The following is a 20,154-nucleotide window of genomic DNA, read 5'->3' on the forward strand; positions in this document are numbered from 1 at the left end:
TCCTGTGGATACTTTCCAGTTTTATTCCGCTGCCATAACATAATCACACAAAAGGGCTGAAGTGTAACACATCATGCTCTGCATTCAAATATTTTATAACATTTAAACAAATTACTCAAAATATTCCCCAGTTCTTTATTTGTAGGGAATAAATTAAACACAAAAGAAAAAACACACACATGCTTGCAATAAATTTTAACATAGGTATTAAAAAATTTTGGGAAATATTAATTAAAGAATGAAGTCTCAGAACCAGCCTGATGTTTGTATACATTTCAAATGAATGTAAATTAAAATGGAACATACCTATTTACGCTTCAAACTTAAGTGCAGCACAACACAGTTTAAGTGCCTTGGCACCAAAATAATATACAAATAATTAATAGTCTATGGCATCAGTAAATTTATCATTTATCCTTTTTTTTTTTTTTTTTAAATGCTATAAGAAGTGTGCAGCAGCTCGAGCCAAATGTTTGTGTCCGTCTATCCTATAGAATACAGCATTTATCTACCTACAAAGTTGTAGATAGATTTAAATGCCCAAGTACAACTTCAGAGGATGGAAGCATATGCCTGAAATCAAGCACTTTCACACAAACTCTGGACTGCATAAATAAATGCCAAGCTCAACATGAATGCCAAGTTCAACTTTCCAGACAGTTCTTACCTGAAATGTGATGTGTTTATATGGTGTTATGCAGCTGACTGAAATTTTGACCAATATTGGCTGAAGCAGATACTGAATAGCATGTCCTGGACATGTAGTAATCAGCTTTTTCCCCCCCACCATCAGAAGCTCCTCTCCTAAGGATTTTGTCCTATATGATAAACTGGGAAAGAAACTTGGAACTCTGACATATGCAGCTCTCAATCTTTCCTAGTTATGGTAAAAGTTGTCCTATTATATATGAAATTAACAAAGTGCAAAAGCAAAATCTGATGCCTGATTATCTTTCATCATCAGAGGATTTTGTCTGGCTTCTTATAGCATTTAAATTATAATTTCATACCTGGAAATACTTTAAAGCTGTACAAACCAGTATTTATGTAGAGGAAAATTATGAGCCGTTACACTTTTCCTATTAATCCATATAATTCAGCTTTAAGAAGCAGAACAGAATATATATCTGAAAAACATCTAGTTATATAAACATCTTCACCTTGTAAATTAGAGATTAAATAAAGGTATTTAACAATATCATAACTACTCTAAAACCAAAATAGATATTTAAAAAGAAGAATTGTGTTTATTCAGTAGGATTTTTCTTAAGGTTGCTTGTTGTTTTTTTCCCAAGGATATAGCTTTATGGAAATAAGCAGTGTAACCCCCAAAAAAGTTGTCATTCTTAAGCAAACAGATTAAAAAAGGGGAAAAGCCTATGCATGATAATGAGGGGAGAAAGAATAAGTGCTTCTTACTTCCCTTCCAAAAATGATAAGGTCTAGGCAGTGACATTATAGGGAAGGGGTAGAGAAAGAGATCTAAAAGTTGGGTTTAAGCATTTTTTCATTAATATCATATTAGTAAAACAGTATTACAACAGATATGCTGGTTGTGTCTATCTTATTTCTGCTGAAAAATATTTTTTACTTCCTGTCCTTTGGAAGAGCTATCAGATAGATGTTTATCCCTTACTAAATTTCTCCCTCAAGTTGTTTTAAACCATACCTTACTAATAAAATAAAGAGAAAAAGAAAAACAAAACAAACCTTCAAGTCAAAGTGCAAGCCACCTTGTTTCAGCCCTTCATAAAAGTGTTAATATTTTTCCTCATTCATCTTCATTTATTTTTTAAATATAAAAGCTGAATGAGCTGTTAGGAACTTACAGTGCTTCACCCCCAAATGTGCACTCATATCAGTAGGCAGTTCCTCTACTCAGCCATAATTAATTTGGAAGTTTTTTTTCAAAATAATCATAGAAATATAGTATTTTTAAGCCATCCTGTTTCTGAATTATCAGAAGCACTAAGTAAATCTAAGCTTAGCCTATTGTAACAAGAATTTCTCTGAATAAGGATCAGTAAGAATACTTCACAAGTTTTTAAAGTAATGCAGAAGTTAATTTTTCAAGTTTTTATTAGCAACAATAACCTCTCTATGATTGCACTGTAAACTGTTCCAGCCATTTGATTTAAAGGAACAAACTTAATATTCCAAGCCCACTTAGTGGAGGCTAAGAATATGAAAAAATTTGTAGAAAAAGGTTACTGCTTGCACGTGGAAAGAATGATAGTTGAGTTCCTTCCTACAATACTTCTAGAACTCGTCAAGGCTATTTAGGGTTTTGGGAGGAACTCCTATGAGCATAATCAACCTGAGAAGCTCAGTTAGTGGAAAATTTCCAGTATCCTTACTAACTGCCAGCATTTTTAATGCTGATTGTTAACTTAGACTTGGCTTAATCTGACCTTCTGAAATGAAGGTTTACAATAGCATGATTTGAGCCATATAGAAGAGGACTCTCCACAAAATTTCCTTTAATTAAGCTGTGGCCAGGGACTCTTGCTGGTAATACCTTAGCTGGAAAATAAACCCCAATAGTATCATCAGGGCTTAAAAGGCAGCTGGGGGACAAAGAGAGGAAAAGGAAGATGAAGATTTTATCTTCAGGTACCATACACTGTTCAAGTACCAGTTAGGGAAAAGGCAGCAATAGGAAACTTGAAGATAGTTTTACCCACAGAAAACAATTTAAAATATATCTATATAATAAACACAAAATTTTAGTACTTAAAATGCTGCTATTTTGCTTGCTTCTCGAACCCCACTCAAGTAAGCTCCTGTAACGGTCTGAGGAAAGTGCCTATTTGTGGCCTGTATTAAAAAAAAAAAAATGTTTGTAAACCTAATAGAATAGACAGAATTTCAGTTTATAAGATTAATTTTGTTTTCCTTAGGCATAGACCAACATTTTTAAAAGCCATGAAAAACTTCTCAGAAAGAATTTAGGAGGATGTATGTAAGTTTTTTAGCACTTCCAAAATTTGCAAGCAAGTCAGCCAGCAAAATTAATAGTCTGTTTTGCCATCTGCACTTCAATGGGGCAGGGAGATAATGTTCCAGTACAGAATGCACCTACGCCAGCAGCAACACACATTTATTATGTTACCCACCAATGGAGTAACAGAAAGACAATCTGATTAAAAATAGAAGTGGTTTGTATAGTCTTGCAATGCTCTGCACTCATGCACTTCACTCCTGACCCAAAATATTTGGCAGACTTTCCATGCCCCATAATAATAAAGAGGGTTCTGTGTCAAAATCGGGAAGCATTAGCATATTTGTGTAACAGAATATTTATAATGCTACCTCTAGGTTAGCAGTGTTGGTTAGCAAAAAAACGTCTTTCGTAGGTAACAGTTCTCCAATAATCAACAGTAGCAAAGGCACTTACCTCGCCAGCAAAAAAAATTTTTCCTTGTATGTCTTCAGCTATGATGTCATAAGCTTCACCACTTCCACCTGTTTTTACAAAACTATATGCCATCTGGAGCCAAGGGTCTGTGCTCCATCGAGTAACAAAAAACTTCACTGGGTCAGGAACCTCCTGCATAATCAAAACAAAAGTGTACACTGCAAAAAAAGAAGCTCAAAATTGCATAGCTGCTTCTCATAAACATTTTTTTTTGTGATCTCTAGAGTATGTAATATTATTATGACACAGAGTAGATCACATTCCAGAATTCCCGTTTTCTTTATTACACTACTAACCACAAAGATGTTAAGTAGGCTTGCCCAAAACATCACAGTTGCATTGTTTTGATTGCAACAAATCTGCAATATAGCTAGAACGGTAGCTGGTTACTGCAATATAGCTAGAACTACATAAGAAAAAAGAAAAAGAAAAAAAAATCTTCTCAAAATATATATGTAGTCTTGCAAACAGATAAAATATCAGTATCAACATCCTTCATTATGTTTGTATGTGTAATGAAAGCACCGTCCATCTTAGTAAGATATGATGCTTTGCTGCTTCTACCTTGTTAAATCCCAAAATATCATCTTCATTTTGGAGAATTTTAATTTTATTCCAGTAGAGAGATAACATTACTTATCTAAGATCAGAAAACTCAGCTGTCTTGAAAACTAGGTTAAGGGAGAAAACAAAAACCAGAAAGGCAGCGTGTCTGTAGCTAAGCCATGACAGAAATACTATGTATTCTCTCACATTGCAATGTGCAAATTCCAACCAATTCTACCAAAAAGAGCTTAGATGACAACTGTATGAAGGCTTAGTTAGCTACAGCTGTGGCTTAGCCTGGAGGGAGTTGTGACAAGTAACCAGAAGCATCCCCCCCCTTGCTGCCTCTTACACAACAGCTGGTGTCAGCAATTAGCCCGAGCAATCAAGACAACTGCTCGCCAAGCATGGAAAGATGGACACCCCAGAGGAAGTTCTGGTGCACTCCTGGAAGCTATCTTGTCTTTGAAAATCTGAAATCTTTCAAATCTTTGAAATGCTGCATTGTGGACAGATTCTTGAAGTTCACAACTGCTAGAAACCACCGAGGCAGACATGAAAAAAAAAAATTAAAAATCACTCTTCTAGACTAGAGCAACACCAAAACCAAAAACCTGTTTGCTGTCACCTGCTATTATGATAGCAGGTATGTGGCCTTAATGCTGCACATGATGCTGGAAACTGTAAAGCAATTACCAAAAGTACAATTTCTAGGAAAAGTTGGACTTTTAGATGCCAAAGTTTTTCCAAGATCATTAATCTTAACATCCGAACCGTCAGTAAAACCTGAGAGACTGCCCATGAACGTGAGCATTCCCTGAGATCTAACTGTATATTCTCTCAAATTGACACAAAAATAGTTTAACATGTCATAGGTTTTCCTATACATCATGAAATCATAAAAATTACCTTTGTTAACAAGTTAATTCCTCTCTTAAGAGGTTTGTCTTACCTGCTCCTTAAACAGCTCTCGAAGTACAGTCATGCACTGCTGCAGTACTTGTTTATCATCTAAAGTCTTAATGGCTGTCACAGCATCTCCAGTGACCACTGACATTAAAATGCTTTGCTTGCCCTAAAACCAGGACATTAACATGAGATCATTAACATTTAAAAATTCTTATGTTATTAAGTATTTCCTGAAGAGTCCCTTTAAATTGGTATTGACAGATTTTCATCTGCAAAGAAACTTGTTCTAGAGGAAAGTGGGTTTGATTCCTCAGCCTAAAGGTTACATATTCTACAGTATCTATGCTCAAATTACCAACATCTTCTCGTGTCTTATTCACAGATCTGTGTTACAGTCAGCTCCTTTTACAACTTGCTGAATTAACTGAAATCTTATCTACCTACTTAAAGGCCACACAAAAAGATTTGACATTTATAGTGTTGTGACACTGAAGCTCCAGTTCTGTGAAGCTCAACTGTAGTCCCCATTTCTATGGATTAGACCAATACTAAATTCTCACCAGTAAATTTTGGCCCAAGAAATAAAAGTTCAGTTCTACTGATGTTCCTTTTCACTTCAAGAAATCTGCTACCATGCAGAAGTTTCAAAGATGAAGTGATGACTACAGATGAGCACATAGGTTCTCGACTTCTTTAAAAATACTCCCCTTCTCTTTTTCTTTTCCTGCACTTGATAACTAGCAGAGAATAACCATCAAGCCAATTCAAAATTATATCTAGTGCCTCTCAAGAGCACCAGCACACTGAACCACATGTAGAATAAGGTTTAAAGTATCAAACAGAAAACTTCTTTAGGAAACGTCATTTACAGATCCAGACAGTGTATTAAGAGAGCACGATCTTCACAGGATGCTTTCCTTTTGGATTAAGCCATAAGGTTCCAAAATGGCCTTTTTATTTTTGCTAAGTAGTAAGCAGCAGTAAAAGCATGAAAAGGTGGGATATAAATGGGTAATGTGCCTGCTTGGAACTGGCAGGGAAGAGAAGCACAATGTCAATGGACTGGTTTGAATTTTTATTTTGAAATTAATGAGTTTGGGATTGACTGTACAGGGCAACAGTTTCATACAAAACTTACTATTTGCCTTTTCTTCTGCTAATCCACACAGTTACTCAAGCTAGTGCAAGCCATTAAGTGTTAATAAACCAAGATGATCTTTTTAACAGGATTTTTAGTTGATTTAAGTAAGGGAATGGGAGTTCTAAACTGAAAGTGACTGGTAGACTTTTTCCCATATTAATACATCTATAGTCAGGTATTATAGACTTGTTTTTATGACTGAGAATAAAAGTTCTAACTTGCTTGTATGTTATTTTTTATCCAAACACAGAAAAATATTCTAAATCATTACAATGAACTATCAATCAGCTTTTTCTTGATAAATACCACTGCTTCCACCTTTTTAAACCGTTGTAGGAGGTGGAGGCAGAACAAAAAACTTTCATTTTTCAATAATTATTGCACCTACATTCCAAACTGAATTTCTGAAGGGTGAACAGAAAATACAGCTAGCATATGGTACCTCTGGATCCATGTCATAGAAAACACTAAATAGCCCACGTTGGCTGGAGTTGGGTGGAACATGACCAAAAAAATCAGCTCCTTGAATTTTACTGTCCCAAAATCTGTAAGGAAACTGCAAGGCAATCTGGAGAGTGAAAGAGAGATGGAAATAAAATACTTTATACCACAAAACTCATAACTAGATATGGGATATGATGTTCTTCTAATTCTTTTTCCCCCTTGCACTCCATGAGAGACCTCTAGTTCTACACAAGGGTCTCAACAGAGAATATATGGGCCTGTTCTTCAAGGGGGACAGGGAAAGAAAAAAGTTTCACACTAGCTTCCACTAGTTTCACAAATTGCAGATGAACAGGCAATGTTAAATACACAATGGAATTCACTCTGGAAAATGCTTAAGAAATCAGCAGAATTTTGCAGACCTAATGCAGAGAACTTAGTGATTCCCATCCTGCATATGGGGTTTATGAATCTTGCCTTTAAATTTCAACTTTGTTATAATCATGTTTCTGGCACTACTTCTGTTACTGTTTTATTCTAAGCACACATCTTGCTAGGGATCTTTCCAGGAGTGGCTGTCTTTTTGCATGGGGAAAGGGTCAGAGATTTTACACTGGTCAAATACAACACCTTCAGTATTCTTAAATAATTTATGTATTTATTATGTTGAAAGTACATAATTTTAGATTTCTGGAAGATCTAAAGATCATCATGAAGGCTGGCTCAAAATGAGGCATTAATTGTTTAAGTTGTGAAGTGATTCTGCAAACTATTTTAAAACCCTGTTAAGTTGGGAAATCTAAGAAACAGAAATACATTTGATCCCTGATAGCATTTTGCTCATCTGAGCTACTGTGCAAACAAATGCATAATAAATCCTGAGACATATGAAGCAAAAGCAGTAGGACAAAGCAGATGTTGTTTCTATGAAAAGAAAATTAAATACAATCTGAAATTACTTACCTTCTCAATGACTCCTGCTCCCAAACTATTGATGGCTTTAATTTTTTTTTCTGACAGTGGAGGATTAAACTGAATGGCATTTTTCTGAAGAAGGGCCAGGGGTACAGTCACTAATACCTGAAAGAAATAATTACAACCTCAGCAGTAGCAAAAGCAGAATATTGCACTTAAGCCCCATGGCATCTTCTTAACTATCTTGGCTCGTTCTTGCAGGATGCAGCATAACACTCACCAGACATCTCTCTGGAGCAGTGTCTGGTTTTACTCCCCATTAATGGGAAACACACACCTTACATTCAGGTGAGAAAAGATCCTGCAGTTCACTGGTTGTAAGTTGTAGCTTGTTGAACTGCTTGTATCAAAGTGCCTAACCTCCTGTAAATTATAGCCAATGGATCTCAGATTATCAAAATTGTCTTTTTTGTAAGTAGAAAAGGTGGTCATCGTTTTGGTTTTTTCTTAGATCCCTTCATAGAGCATTAAAATATGCTCAGTAACACTGCTGTCAGTCCAATCTAGATCAAATTTTTAGTAAAACTTTAAAAATTAGTAAAGCTAAATTATGCACGATGGGGATAAAGAGATCAAGGGAGACTGAGAAATATGGATTGTCAAGTGCTGCATAACAAAGGGAAAAAATTTAACAGAGCAGATTCATATGCTAAATGGGATGAAGCAGAGCAGAGAACAGAACCACAAAACATCACTGTCACTTCAAAGACCAGATGAAGATCTATTTGCTTCACATTTCTAGTACAACCTTTGTAGTGCTTAGTTCTTCAAATCAGCTAGTACTCAAAACTCAAGCATGCTCAACCAAAAATAGACCCTAGGACATCCAAATACGGGGTCACTATAATTTATGAGTTTTCATCTTTGAATGGGGAGAAACTGGATTAAATAGTCTTCTGAGGAGAAAAAGAAAAAATAATTTAAAAAAATAAAGGGGAAAAAAAAAAAAAAAAAAAGACAAAAAAAAAGACATGTACTGTGGGTTTGTACAGTATAGTTCCTGTGTTCCCTAAAATCCTTAATATTGAAGCCTACTGGGTACCTTTTGTGTTGTCCACACTGTTCCATCTGCAGTAGTAACCTGTACTTCTTCACCAGAATAGTCAATACTCTGTACCTATTGAAAGACAAATTGAAGATTATACCAAAAAATCTAGGCATGCAATGCAAATTCAGACAAGAATAGCTAATATAGCACCAGTCTGCAAACTAGAAATTGAGGAACAAGAATTTCCAGACAAACACTTGAGAGCAGCCTCCCTGAAAGATGAAAAAAGAAAAATCATCATGATTCTAATATTAAAAAATTATGATATGATGAGATTATAAGTACTGATATTTCTCAAAGAAGATTTCCAAAAACGATGGAATTTTCCTGTCTTCTTAAGGAGAAGTTGAAAGAATCACATGCATGGAGTTGCCTGATCCCAAAGAATACAGGGATATGGTTATGTGTTTCAAAGTGATCCAAGACAAGCACTGCATCAGCATTTTCCAGACTCACTGGGAAATTCAGCCGAATGTCCAGACCTTCTGCCAGTTTATCGATCACAGTAGAATATCCCACAGTTAGTAAAGTGTGATCTCCAGCAAACTGGGCAAAAAATTCATTGTGGTCCCACGAGCGTGCAGATACCTGTGGACAGAACATAACCAGCTGTCTGTGGTGGTGAGGGGACAGGGTACAGCACAAGTTCCAAAGGTCAGAAGAAGCCATGCTAATTCCCTTCACAATTGGAAAAAAAACAAACAACTTGTATCACCAGAATGTCTGGCAACACTAAAAAACAAACAGCTTATTTACCTAAGGCCACTCTACAGCACAAGAATTGCTGGATTAAGGAATGTCATAATATGGGTTGGTCACATTTATTGTTCTGCTTGGTAGAGAAAACAATGAAAGGACAAAAATTCAGGTGGATTGCAGTGTATTTCAGTTTTCTGTCTCTAGCAAAGAAATCAGATTTTACAGCCTTAAGACTTCAAATAGAAATATTTGCTTTCCCAATATGAAGGGGAAAATGAGGTGCAAAAAAATCCCAATGGAGTTTATCTGTAAATTTTGAGGTTCTTTCGTAGCTTTCATTGACCATCTTGCTCCACTCCTGCAAACTCATAGTTAGTACAACAGTCATATCTGCATTAAGCAATGACCACTTACCAGTGAAAATTCTGAAGCAATTCTCAAATTGCTATACAGATGTCAATTTCTGTCACTACAGTTGCATTTACTTCATGTTTTGATTTTAAAATGGAAGGTAAAATAGATTGTAACATCTTTCTTATTTCCCTTGGGTGCTCATGAAGTGTGAAAGCTTGAGATATCAAAATATTTTCCACTGACATAGCATTGGTTCTGACATAGCCCTGGCATAGCATTGTCTTGCAGATTTTTGCTATGATCTCGTGTGCACTCTTAGTTCAGCACAAATTTGGGCATCTGCACTTATCAATCAGCTGTCCTACTACACTGACCCTAAGCATCATTAATCCAAGCAACAGGACTGAGTAAATAACACACTGGGAATTATATAAAACTTCGGTATTTCCTGAACTTGCTTGGTTAAAATTGTAGTCGTGAGGAAAGCAAAGAATAAGATATTCAACAGAATCCCCAGGAGTGGTGAACAGGGGCCACTGTCAGGGTGTTGGAACAATTCAGAAGGTAAACGCATTTATTCTCGAGATACCTAGCTAAGTAAAGAAATGCCTCAGTTTTTAAACACAAAACTGAGAAGCAGAAGTCACACACAGCATCTGAGGAAGAGAAACTCTCCTGGGAATCCTACCACCCAGCACCTCAGCTAAACACCCTACGCTCCACTGCACCCATCTACGCTCAGCTTCTTCACTAAGGAGGACTGTGTTGGAAGGATGTTGTGAACTCCCATCAGGTTACCTAAGGTAGTGCTGGAGTTTGTGTCTCAATGCTTCTGAAGAACAGGTCAGGGACATAGGAACAGTTTAGAGATAGCTGAGCTTCCTTCAGGGCCACGGGATGGATCAGATGACTTCTCAATGTTACTTCAAGCCCTATTTTCCATGAGCCCCAGCTGCTTCAGAACACACCTGTGAAAACTCACCTGAGAGAGATTGCTGCCACAGGCATACTCCAAATTACTGAGGTGGAATTGCAGTACTTTTTCTTCCAACTCACTGAACTGGATACCAGACTCCTGAACAAAGGCTTTATAGATCTCTTGTATTTTTTCTGTGAAAGTAAATGTTTTAAATACCATTATTTGTCAGAAATCCAACTTCATTTCAGTATGCTATTTTCTGGATTATATGTATGACTTTTCAAGCTTATTGCTAATTTGCACTAAGATGTTTTTCTTCTCCTAGAAAATGCTGCAGGATCTTTCTGGTGATAAAATGCAGCTTTGTTGCTTAGTCATAGGTTACCCTAGTAAAATCTGCAAAAAGGAAACATACGTGGCTTCAGGAAAAAAACAAACTAAACTTAAAATAAATAAATAAATAGAAGACAAAAAGAAATACACTGTGCTACAGCACAGTTTGGCTAGCCAACTGAGATATGAAAGAAATAAATCATTCAGCTTTCATCAATATATTTCAAAAAAAAAAAAAAAAAAAACACTTTCAGATAATGGAGAATCCTTGCAAATAAATCCTGCTTAAGTTTTATATAACCAAAAGAGCTGAGAAATGTGATCCATAATTCAGTGAAGAACATAGGAATTTTTAATTCTGTTTACAGAATCCACACTGAAAAGATCTGGGTAGCACACATTTCTGAACAAGTTTATTTTTCATTGTTGAATGTGCTTGCGTGCTACAAGTGTGGGGGAGACAATATCACTGGAGATGGAACTTTTCTTTCCAGCAGAATGTTTTGATCAGGCTCTTTTTCAGACAGATTAGACCAAAAGTGTAAGAGTTATGCCTAGCTGTGGCTTCCTTCAGCAAGAAGCAGGTTTTTTGAACTTCCAGTGCCATCAGTTATACTGAAAAAGCTCCCTCATGAAAACAAGAAACTATATCACAAATTGTCCAGTATTATAGAAGCCTTAAAATTAGGCTTCCTTTAAAGTTGAAGGGACATTTTGGTTTGTTTGTATATGATGGTCAAACTCCCTTTGTCCACAGAACATCACATAGGTATCACCATTGGATTTAAGGTCAAATGTACAGCTTTGCACTTGTAAAAACTTGTGGAAGCCAATTTAACATAAAATTACCAACACACCAAACATCTTCACTTTGCAATACATCTCTCTCCCACTTACCACCAAGAGGAATATCTTGATGTTGGGTTTTATCTTTTCTCCACTCGGAGACGACATCTAGGATGGCATTGAAATGAAAGTCCATACGTTTATCAATAGTGGGATCTGTTATCCTTCCACCTTCCTGGATCAAGTCACATTTCTCCCCTAGTTTGTGCATTTTAATGCCAAGCTTAAGAAAAAGACATTTTATTGCTTTTAAATATAGAAAAACTACAGTGCCTAGCCTGTTTTTTAAAATAAGGTGAATCCCTCTGATCAAAGTGACACCACTTCAAAAACATTCACGACTTTAAATAATTACTCACATTAGCTCAAACCTCTATTCTTATAAATACAGAAGTTCCAAGAAAACTTCTATCCCTTAACTGTCCACAAACTGGTTTTCCCCACTCTTCCATCCTTTTGTTTGTCGGGGATTCCCAGAAATCTCATCTCCAACTTTCCTATCAGCCAGGGACTAGTACAGAGATGCTTTGTGCAGTAACTAAACACAATGAACTTTCAGTCTTACTCATTTCTACCTCACCTTATTCTCTGACTTGCCACAAAAATCAGTTCTTTTCTACAACTTCCTGTTTCTCAAACAGTTCCCAGCATTCAGGAATTGACAGGACGTTGCTTGGCAGCTACCTCCAATTTTATTACCAAAAAGAAGAGAAAGAAATTATTTGGAAATAAACCTAGTATCTTATTCTGCTTGTGTAACACACAGCAGGGCTAAATCAGTATGAAGACATTTTCATGTTCTACAGAGTCAGCCTAGAAAAAAATAGCACAAATGTAGTGTTAAATTCTTCCTAGGGCATTGTTACTCAGGGTGAATTCCGGGGATTTTCACATATCCTCACAAATAGCAAGGCTACTGGTCACCACTGCAGATGTCTTCTCAAGATATAGTACTTTAAATCAAAGATGACATCAAATGACAGCAAAGGGATGGGCACCCAATGTGTAGTCAGAACTAAACATGATTAAAAAAAAAAAAATTCCTCAATACATTACGGAGCATTAAACAGTTAAACCAGCATGGGCTGGACTTGCATGCATTTGAACAAAATCCATACTCAGGTTCTACTTGGAGAAATTCAGCTTCCTGCTCAAAAAACCCTAAACCAACAAATAGAAAAAAAAAAAATGATGCAAAGTGCATTTGCATCAGTAGTTGTTAGACATGTTCATCTTGACTTGTGTGGAACTGAATTAGAAAGAAAAAGGCCGAGCAAAAGAAACTCCATCATACAAGTATGTGTTACAACAACATAGCAATGGTGTCCCACAAGAAAGCCTTTCTCAGCTCTGAGGAAGTCTGCTGGAGACCTTATGTGTTACTATCTTCAGAAAAGGGGGAAAAAATGTGGTTTATTCTGGTTCTGAAGCTGGAGCTGCCTTGTTTTTCTGTGCCCACAGCTATTCTACAGCCTTACTCCATCCCCAGCTGTTAGCAAAGACACTACAGCAACACGGAGTTCACTTACAATCCAGAACACTGTTTTAATCACGTAATGAAAAAGGACTCCCACTCACCCTTGCCCAGCCACCCAAACCTGGCCTTAAAGACAATTTTCCACTAGTGATAATGCATGACCACTGTAGGGAACCCACTTGCTCACACATTAGTGCCATTGGGTTGTTGACACATCCGTTGACGATTTGTGCACCTCTGCCAACAGTGACTCCTTTGAATGTTTTGTCATCCCACACTCGGCCACCAATTCTGTCTTTAGCTTCTAAGACAATAACCTGTGAGACAATGCAACCTGGTAAGTTCTAAGATTTGATAATATGAAACATATCCATGCAACTCCAGAGCCAATAAGAATACAAAACCTTAAAAACACCCAAGCAATCCAGCAATGCCAACAATCCCAACAGGTTATTTTTTTTTTGTGAATATAGTTAACTTATGCAGTTACATTGTCTTTTAAAGGTTACCTTGTGGGGTAGACACATATAAAAATAACTGGTTTATTTTATATGGAAATATAAATAATGGTTATTTTAAGGAACAACTCTAACAAAAATAAGCCTTTTTAAAGAAAAAGCTAAATCTCCTATTGGAGAAATCTCAAAACTTCAGAGTTCAAGGTGTGCTACAGGCTATTAAGCATCATGATCTAGGTGCAGAGTCCATCTGTGGAAGTCCATACACCTTTTGCAGAAATTTAGGATATTCCAAGACAACCCCATTCTCATGTACTTCTGCCATTCATATATACCTCCTCCAGCATCCCATACTTGTCACAGACAGACACAGGATGCTGTGTCAGATGGATGTCTGACTGAGCATGCTTAACCTAATGTTATCTTGCTATTTTTAGAGAAACTTCATCTCTCCAGAAGAGTAGAAAGAAGCAATGTGTGTGTATATATATAAAATATACATTTTTTATATATATTAAAAATCCTGCACAAATGAAAGACTATTTCACCTAATTTAAACAGTCATCTATCGTCCCATTATTTGGACACAAATATCCATCTTTTCCCTATCCTCCCAACCTAAGTTAACATAAACTATTCCCTGAATGTTTTGTTGAATTTTAGATAAAAATAAATGCTGGTTTTAAGCAGTAGATTTAGTCAGTAAACCCGCAGATTTTACAGATTAAATAGGGTGCTATGTACATAAATGTTTGTAGCAAGAATAATTTTTTTTTTCATTTTGATGAAGAACACTTTCAGAGGAAGTCTGACTTTTTTAAGTAACATACTCTAAAGTTCCTTACCTTAATTCCAAAGTTGTGCAGTTGTCGGGCTGCTGCTAATCCCGCTGCACCAGTCCCAACAATTATGACAGATTTCTAAAAAACAGTAGAAGATTGAAATACACAGTTGGAACTAAAATATAAATTATTATTGCACACTTATTTTTCTTCTCACTGAAGTTAAAAATGCCTGTATTTTTCAGAAGTCTGGGCTATGTTGTCCTCTAAAGTAATCAGTGATAATTTTTAAAGATGATAGTGCACTAAATGTAGAAAAAAGAAGGATTGTATTAAGGACTTTAAAAGCAGTTATCTCAATATCTTTTAAGAGAAATAGTTGAAGTTGTCAGTCTACTGACAACTGAATTCTACTGAAGTTATCAGACAAGAAACAGACTTACCTTGTAGTGATTTCAATCACGGATTGGGTTGACCAGTGAAAGCATTTTATAAATTAAAATTATATACAAATAAACTTTCCAAACATAAATAAGCTACAATTTCTAGGAGACAGATCACTACAAAATACATTTTGGTAAGTTTCTGTATGCTGCCAAGCAGATCACTAGTCATAAGTAGGTGCCCTTTAATCACAGTTCTTGCAAACCAATATGGAATAGGATTTTCCCCACCTATGGAAGCAGAGGTGAATTACAAGGTTAAGCCATGAGAAGAACCTAAGTGTATTGGGTATTCTTCACACAGTTCCCTTTCATCTGAAAAGCACAACTAGGAATCACAAATCAAAAGGACTAAATTCCACAAATCTTGGTAGGAACAGAAAGCCTTGTTATGAAGAGTCCTGTGTCTGTAGTTTCCATAACAACTGAAGGCAGGTGAGAACCAGGTGAAGAACATGAAATATATTTGCTTTTAGATGTGATTTTTACATAAATGGTTGGAACGATAATTAATGAGTGAAGAAATCCAGAAACAAAAATATATGACCCACATCACATAGCTTTAGAGCACTGAAAATGCAGCAACTTACATTGTGGTACTCTTTAGGAAGAAGATACTGGTCAGGACCAACTGATAAAACCCCTGTATTGATAAGCCCTTTCCTTGTCATAAAATAAAGTATCCTCTCCATTTCCTGTACACACCGAATACGCACAAGGCCTCGAACAATGATGTGATGGATGCATTTTTGGGGGGTAAGAGCTTCCTGCAAAGGGGAGACAAAAATAGGAAGTGTTGATTTTCAGATACTCACTTTTCTCATGAGTTTGCATCATATTTAAACCAGATGGTAAAAATTAAGTATGAACCAGGCTTCTAAGAGCATGTTTAAAGCAACTTTTGTGGAAGTTCCTTGCTTAGCTAGCTTTACATATTAAACTCACAATTTATTAAGCTAGACTAATATGGAATAAAAACAAATGAGTCTAAAAGATACTCTTGCAAACTCCATGGTCTACTCCGTTATTACAGGAATGGTATTGAAATGCATCCGTAATTGCAAAATCTGCTGGTGGCAATGCTCTCAATGACATTCCAGTAAAAAACATTCCAAAATTGCAGTCTAAATAATAGATTAATATCCAAATTCCTCACAATGAAGAAGTACTGTCTGAAGTACAGACATCAGTTTCTGAAAGCTTCAGTATGTGAAATTCTAGCAATTCCACTGAGGGCAGTGTCATAGAGTTAAAATATGTAAATAGATAATCACTTCCCTTTCCAACAGTAACATGGAAAAAAAAAGAATCATAAAGTACCCACAAACAGTTCATAAATGTTCTAGCATCCCTTTACAAGTTAATAGCTGGGTAGACACACTAGAGTTTTAATACTCCTAGAACTTTTGTATTTTACTGCAAAAGAGGCTCCCAGGCATTCAAGTCAACAAAACCCAACAAAACAAAACCTGGCCACTCTTACTATGTATTTTTGAAAAGATGGGAGCAATTTTTCTGGTGTATAAGGAGACACTGAAGAAGAGAGCCCAATCCATAAGAAGAGTTCACATCCCAAAAATGCAGCTACTATTTGTAAACAAGCAAGTTAACTATTGGCATCTTCTACCTTGCAGTTTGTGTACCACAGAGCCAAGATCAGGTTTCTCAAAGCCAGGTACATGGTAGGGTCTCGTGAATATTCTGGAAACTCATAGAGCTCATCCAGTTCCATGACATCTGGCCTCACACAAAGTGCTTTCCCACATTCATTGGGCTGGTAAAAAGGCTGGAAATACTTGTTCATGCCTGCAACTGAATGAAGACACACCAAAACCTAGTCATATTCCACAGTTATCTTCATCACATCCTTTTCCCTCTGAGATGACCCACTGACCTCACACAGATAAAAGAGTAACAAAGCTTTCCAGCCTCTAGCCACTTCAGAATGATTTAATTTATATTGTTCTCCCCTATCCTACCCTCTAGGCTGTGCAGTATTAACTATTGCCCTGCTACCTGATGGGTATGTCTTGGATCGATCAGAGTTTTTTCACAGAAACAGTACATGCCCTTGGATGCCAGGATGAGTCCAAAAAGGGACAGGATCTAAATTTAAGACTAGTGACAGAATCACTGTACAGGCTAACGCAGTGCTCTGAACCCCTTTCATTTTCAACACCCAATACTGCCCAGAACACGTGGTAATTGAAAGCAATCATCTTCCATATGCAATATTGGCAGCTCTGTTTAATGAAGTTTTCTATTGGTTAAGGAGATAAATATCTGTTGAATAGATGAACAGATTCATTTTCAGCACCTAAGAAGAAAGCCTGCTAAGACAACACAGAAGCTGAACTGTTCACAAAGCACCCTCTCAAAGATGATTACAGGAATTCTGAATTACCTTTCTCCATACCTGAGCTGTTCTGCAGATCTTAACTCACATGCCATCAATCTCAGAGTTGTCATTAGCAAAAAAATTAACCTAAACAAAATCTGAGTGCCTTAAGGAATCAAATCCTTTTCTCCAAAGCCCCAAAGATCCACAGTATGAAAACTAGCAGGATAATGTTTTCTTTTGATAACTCTTCATTTCCTTAAGAATGCAAACAATCTTTGAGTACCCACATGTTAATTTCCTGTTTCTGTAAACAAATGACAGGTAGTAAACAAAAAGCCTGTGCAGTCTGTGCTTACTCCCTAAAGAAATGCCATACAAAACGTATTACTTTTATCTACAAACGAGCAAATTGCATCAGAGAAGTACCCAGGCGGTCACACAGAGAGTGTGTATCAGTGCTGAGAAGAGAACTGGTATTTCTGAGTCAGGAGCACTAACTATGTGCCTTACACACAAGACAAAATTTATCACACCTATTTAAGCAACAGAGCCCTGCAGATGGCCCTTACCAGTCAAATTAGGCACGCTCTTTAAGTGCTCTAACTTCACAAGGTTGGATTCCCCAGGTAACCGATTAGTGCTGGTACAGGATGGACTCATGCCCACGCAGTCTGGATAATATGCAGCTAGAAAGGGAGCTGCCACACTGTCTTTCAGCAAAGGAGGGAGTATGAGCATGGAGTACCACCAATGGTCTGAAACTTCAGCCACTCTCTGGCCAAGCGGAGAAGTGAAGGGAAGAGGGGAGAAGAGAACACGTCAGTACTTGGAAAACGTTGGAAAATGAACCAGTTCCCCCCTCTCCCGCCAAAACTGAGACCAGAAAGCACCAGCAGTACCAATCACAGAACTGCAAGCCAAAGGTATTTTGTCTCCCTCTTTCCCCTTCCTCAGCCTGACACAGAAAACCTGCAGCATTAACCTGTTCCTCAGAAAAGGAGCTGAAACTCCACAAACTCCACACCCACGTGGAAAGCAAACACACAAGACGTGCCCTGACAATGCAGCTGTGCTTTATGAGGCCTTTCATAAAACAATTGCAGTTGCTTATGTTGCCAGAAATCTGAACTTATAGAAGTCTAGGCTAACGTATCAGTTTAATATAGATTCTGCTATCCCCAACAAAAACCTTCTAAACTCCTAACAAACGCTAATGATTCAGCATTAATTTACAAATCGAACATGCATTAAGGAAACAAAACCACAAATCTGCTACAGGAGTCAATAATTAACTCGGACGTGTTTCCTGGGTTTGAGGTACCTCAGGTAAACTTTCCAGCATTGGGGTATTGAACGTCAAAGCACACCAAAGCTGAAATGCAGGGTTGTATGATCATAAACCCATTGGAACACCAACATACAACAAGTCTAGTTTTGTATATGGAGGAGAAGAGAGAGAAAACATGTTTTGATGGTCTCTTGCAGTCTTCAAAAGGAGTATACTAGCTTGACTAAAGGTAGAAACCACTTAAAAGGGAAATTTTAGGATGGGTAATTTTATTTGAAAGCTGACAATATTGTTTGGCCTGATCAAAAATGAGAATTAGGAGGAAACCTTGAATCACGGGTCACAACCTAAAGACACCATGACCCACCTGAAAGCTAGTTGGTATGGTAAGGGAAAAGAGGAAAAAGATGAGAAAGTTAAGGCCCTAGGCTCTGTTGCAAATAGTGTCTTGACATTTTCCTAAGCAAAATGCATGAATTCCACCATAATTACCCAAAGGACCATGAGACAGAAAGAAATATGCTGTGCTTTAAGACTGCCTTCATGTTCTGTGACAAATGGGCAAGAACACCTACTACTCACCAAGTCCTCAGGCATAGAACACTGGTCTGAGCCCTCACTCTGAAAGAAAAATAAATAGTGTCAGATATTCTGACAAATACAAAAAATAAATACAAAAAGTATTACAACAAAAAGCAAATATAAAACTGAAGTAATTTGGCCCTGGCATGGTTCTTTAAACTTAAAAACCAAACAAAAAATGTACTAGTGTTAATCTTCTGTAGCAGAGGTTACTATGTTAGTAAAAATAAATGATAGATAGATGCATACTTAAAACACAGCAGAGCAGAAAGTCAAAACACTCATTTTAAAAAAAGTTTCTATTAATCAGACTCTAAAATACATATTTTTCATGGGATTCATATCCCATGAATTTTAGTGGAACACTGAAAGAAACAAATGGGAGGAGAAAAAAAAAGGAGAATCTTTATCACAAAGGTTCAAGAGTAAATGCTGACCTTTCTGATTTTCATACAGTCAGTATTTTTAAGTTATGTTTTTAAATATATAGATTCTAAGGCACTGCAAGGACTCTTCCAAATTTCAGGAATTATCTTCATGCTGAAGCTGGAGTCTGTCATGTGAAGCCCCATGACAAACTCTCTAGAAATTAATAAAAGCCCATTGAGCTTTTCAAATGCTTTCTTCAGTAATGAAGCATGGTTAAACAAAACTGAAACCAACATTTTTGGTGTAAGTCTATCCTGTGCATGCCAACAATCTTTCCATAGCATCAGAATGAAGGATTTTACAACTGACTGTGCAGAGAGACTATTTCAGATACTTCTTTCTTGACATTTCCACTCAGGAAACAAAAGATAAAAAAACATGTAGGCCTTCTCCCCACGCAGCTCTCAAGGCTGTCACACAAGGGTTTTGGTATTAGAAACATAAGCAGAAAACAAGCAGAAATTAATGTCTGCAAGCAAGAAAAAAAATCAACTTGTTATTTTCCATATGAGCAAAAATCTTCTCTGTTACCTTGGTGGAATTGTTCAGTTTCATACCACATCTGTAGGTTTTTGCTATTTGTGGTGTCAGCTGGATTTCCTTTGTCAGCTGACGCCATTTACCACAATCTGGCTTTGTGCACTGCACCTACAAGTCAAAAAACAAACATGTTTTTACTTGTTACTGTCTTAGTTACAGATAAGATTAATGAAGCAAAAGCA

At 36.8% G+C, this 20,154-nt stretch overlaps 1 protein-coding gene across 6 annotated transcripts in view; it reads right to left on the reverse strand.

Moving 5' to 3' along the window:
* Positions 1-20,154, reverse strand: part of KDM1B (lysine demethylase 1B) — a 27,907-nt gene continuing 7,753 nt past the window's right edge. For 5 of the 6 annotated variants that reach the window (XM_071736360.1, XM_071736358.1, XM_071736355.1 and 2 more), the window contains 16 exons: positions 19,964-20,080; positions 19,004-19,042; positions 17,703-17,907; positions 16,420-16,604; positions 15,383-15,559; positions 14,413-14,487; positions 13,289-13,426; positions 11,684-11,855; positions 10,517-10,644; positions 8,938-9,069; positions 8,476-8,550; positions 7,422-7,538; positions 6,457-6,582; positions 4,917-5,039; positions 3,398-3,550; positions 1-2,817 (listed from right to left, as the gene is read on the reverse strand). In XM_071736360.1, the coding sequence (XP_071592461.1) occupies positions 2,734-2,817; positions 3,398-3,550; positions 4,917-5,039; positions 6,457-6,582; positions 7,422-7,538; positions 8,476-8,550; positions 8,938-9,069; positions 10,517-10,644; positions 11,684-11,855; positions 13,289-13,426; positions 14,413-14,487; positions 15,383-15,559; positions 16,420-16,604; positions 17,703-17,907; positions 19,004-19,042; positions 19,964-20,080 (2,046 nt within the window). In that variant the 3' untranslated portion in view covers positions 1-2,733. The remainder of the gene's footprint in view (positions 2,818-3,397; positions 3,551-4,916; positions 5,040-6,456; positions 6,583-7,421; positions 7,539-8,475; positions 8,551-8,937; positions 9,070-10,516; positions 10,645-11,683; positions 11,856-13,288; positions 13,427-14,412; positions 14,488-15,382; positions 15,560-16,419; positions 16,605-17,702; positions 17,908-19,003; positions 19,043-19,963; positions 20,081-20,154) is intronic. The other variant, XM_071736361.1, reaches the window with a different exon arrangement.

This window comes from Heliangelus exortis, chromosome 2, assembly GCF_036169615.1.
Source record: "Heliangelus exortis chromosome 2, bHelExo1.hap1, whole genome shotgun sequence".
Taxonomy (NCBI): domain Eukaryota; kingdom Metazoa; phylum Chordata; class Aves; order Apodiformes; family Trochilidae; genus Heliangelus; species Heliangelus exortis.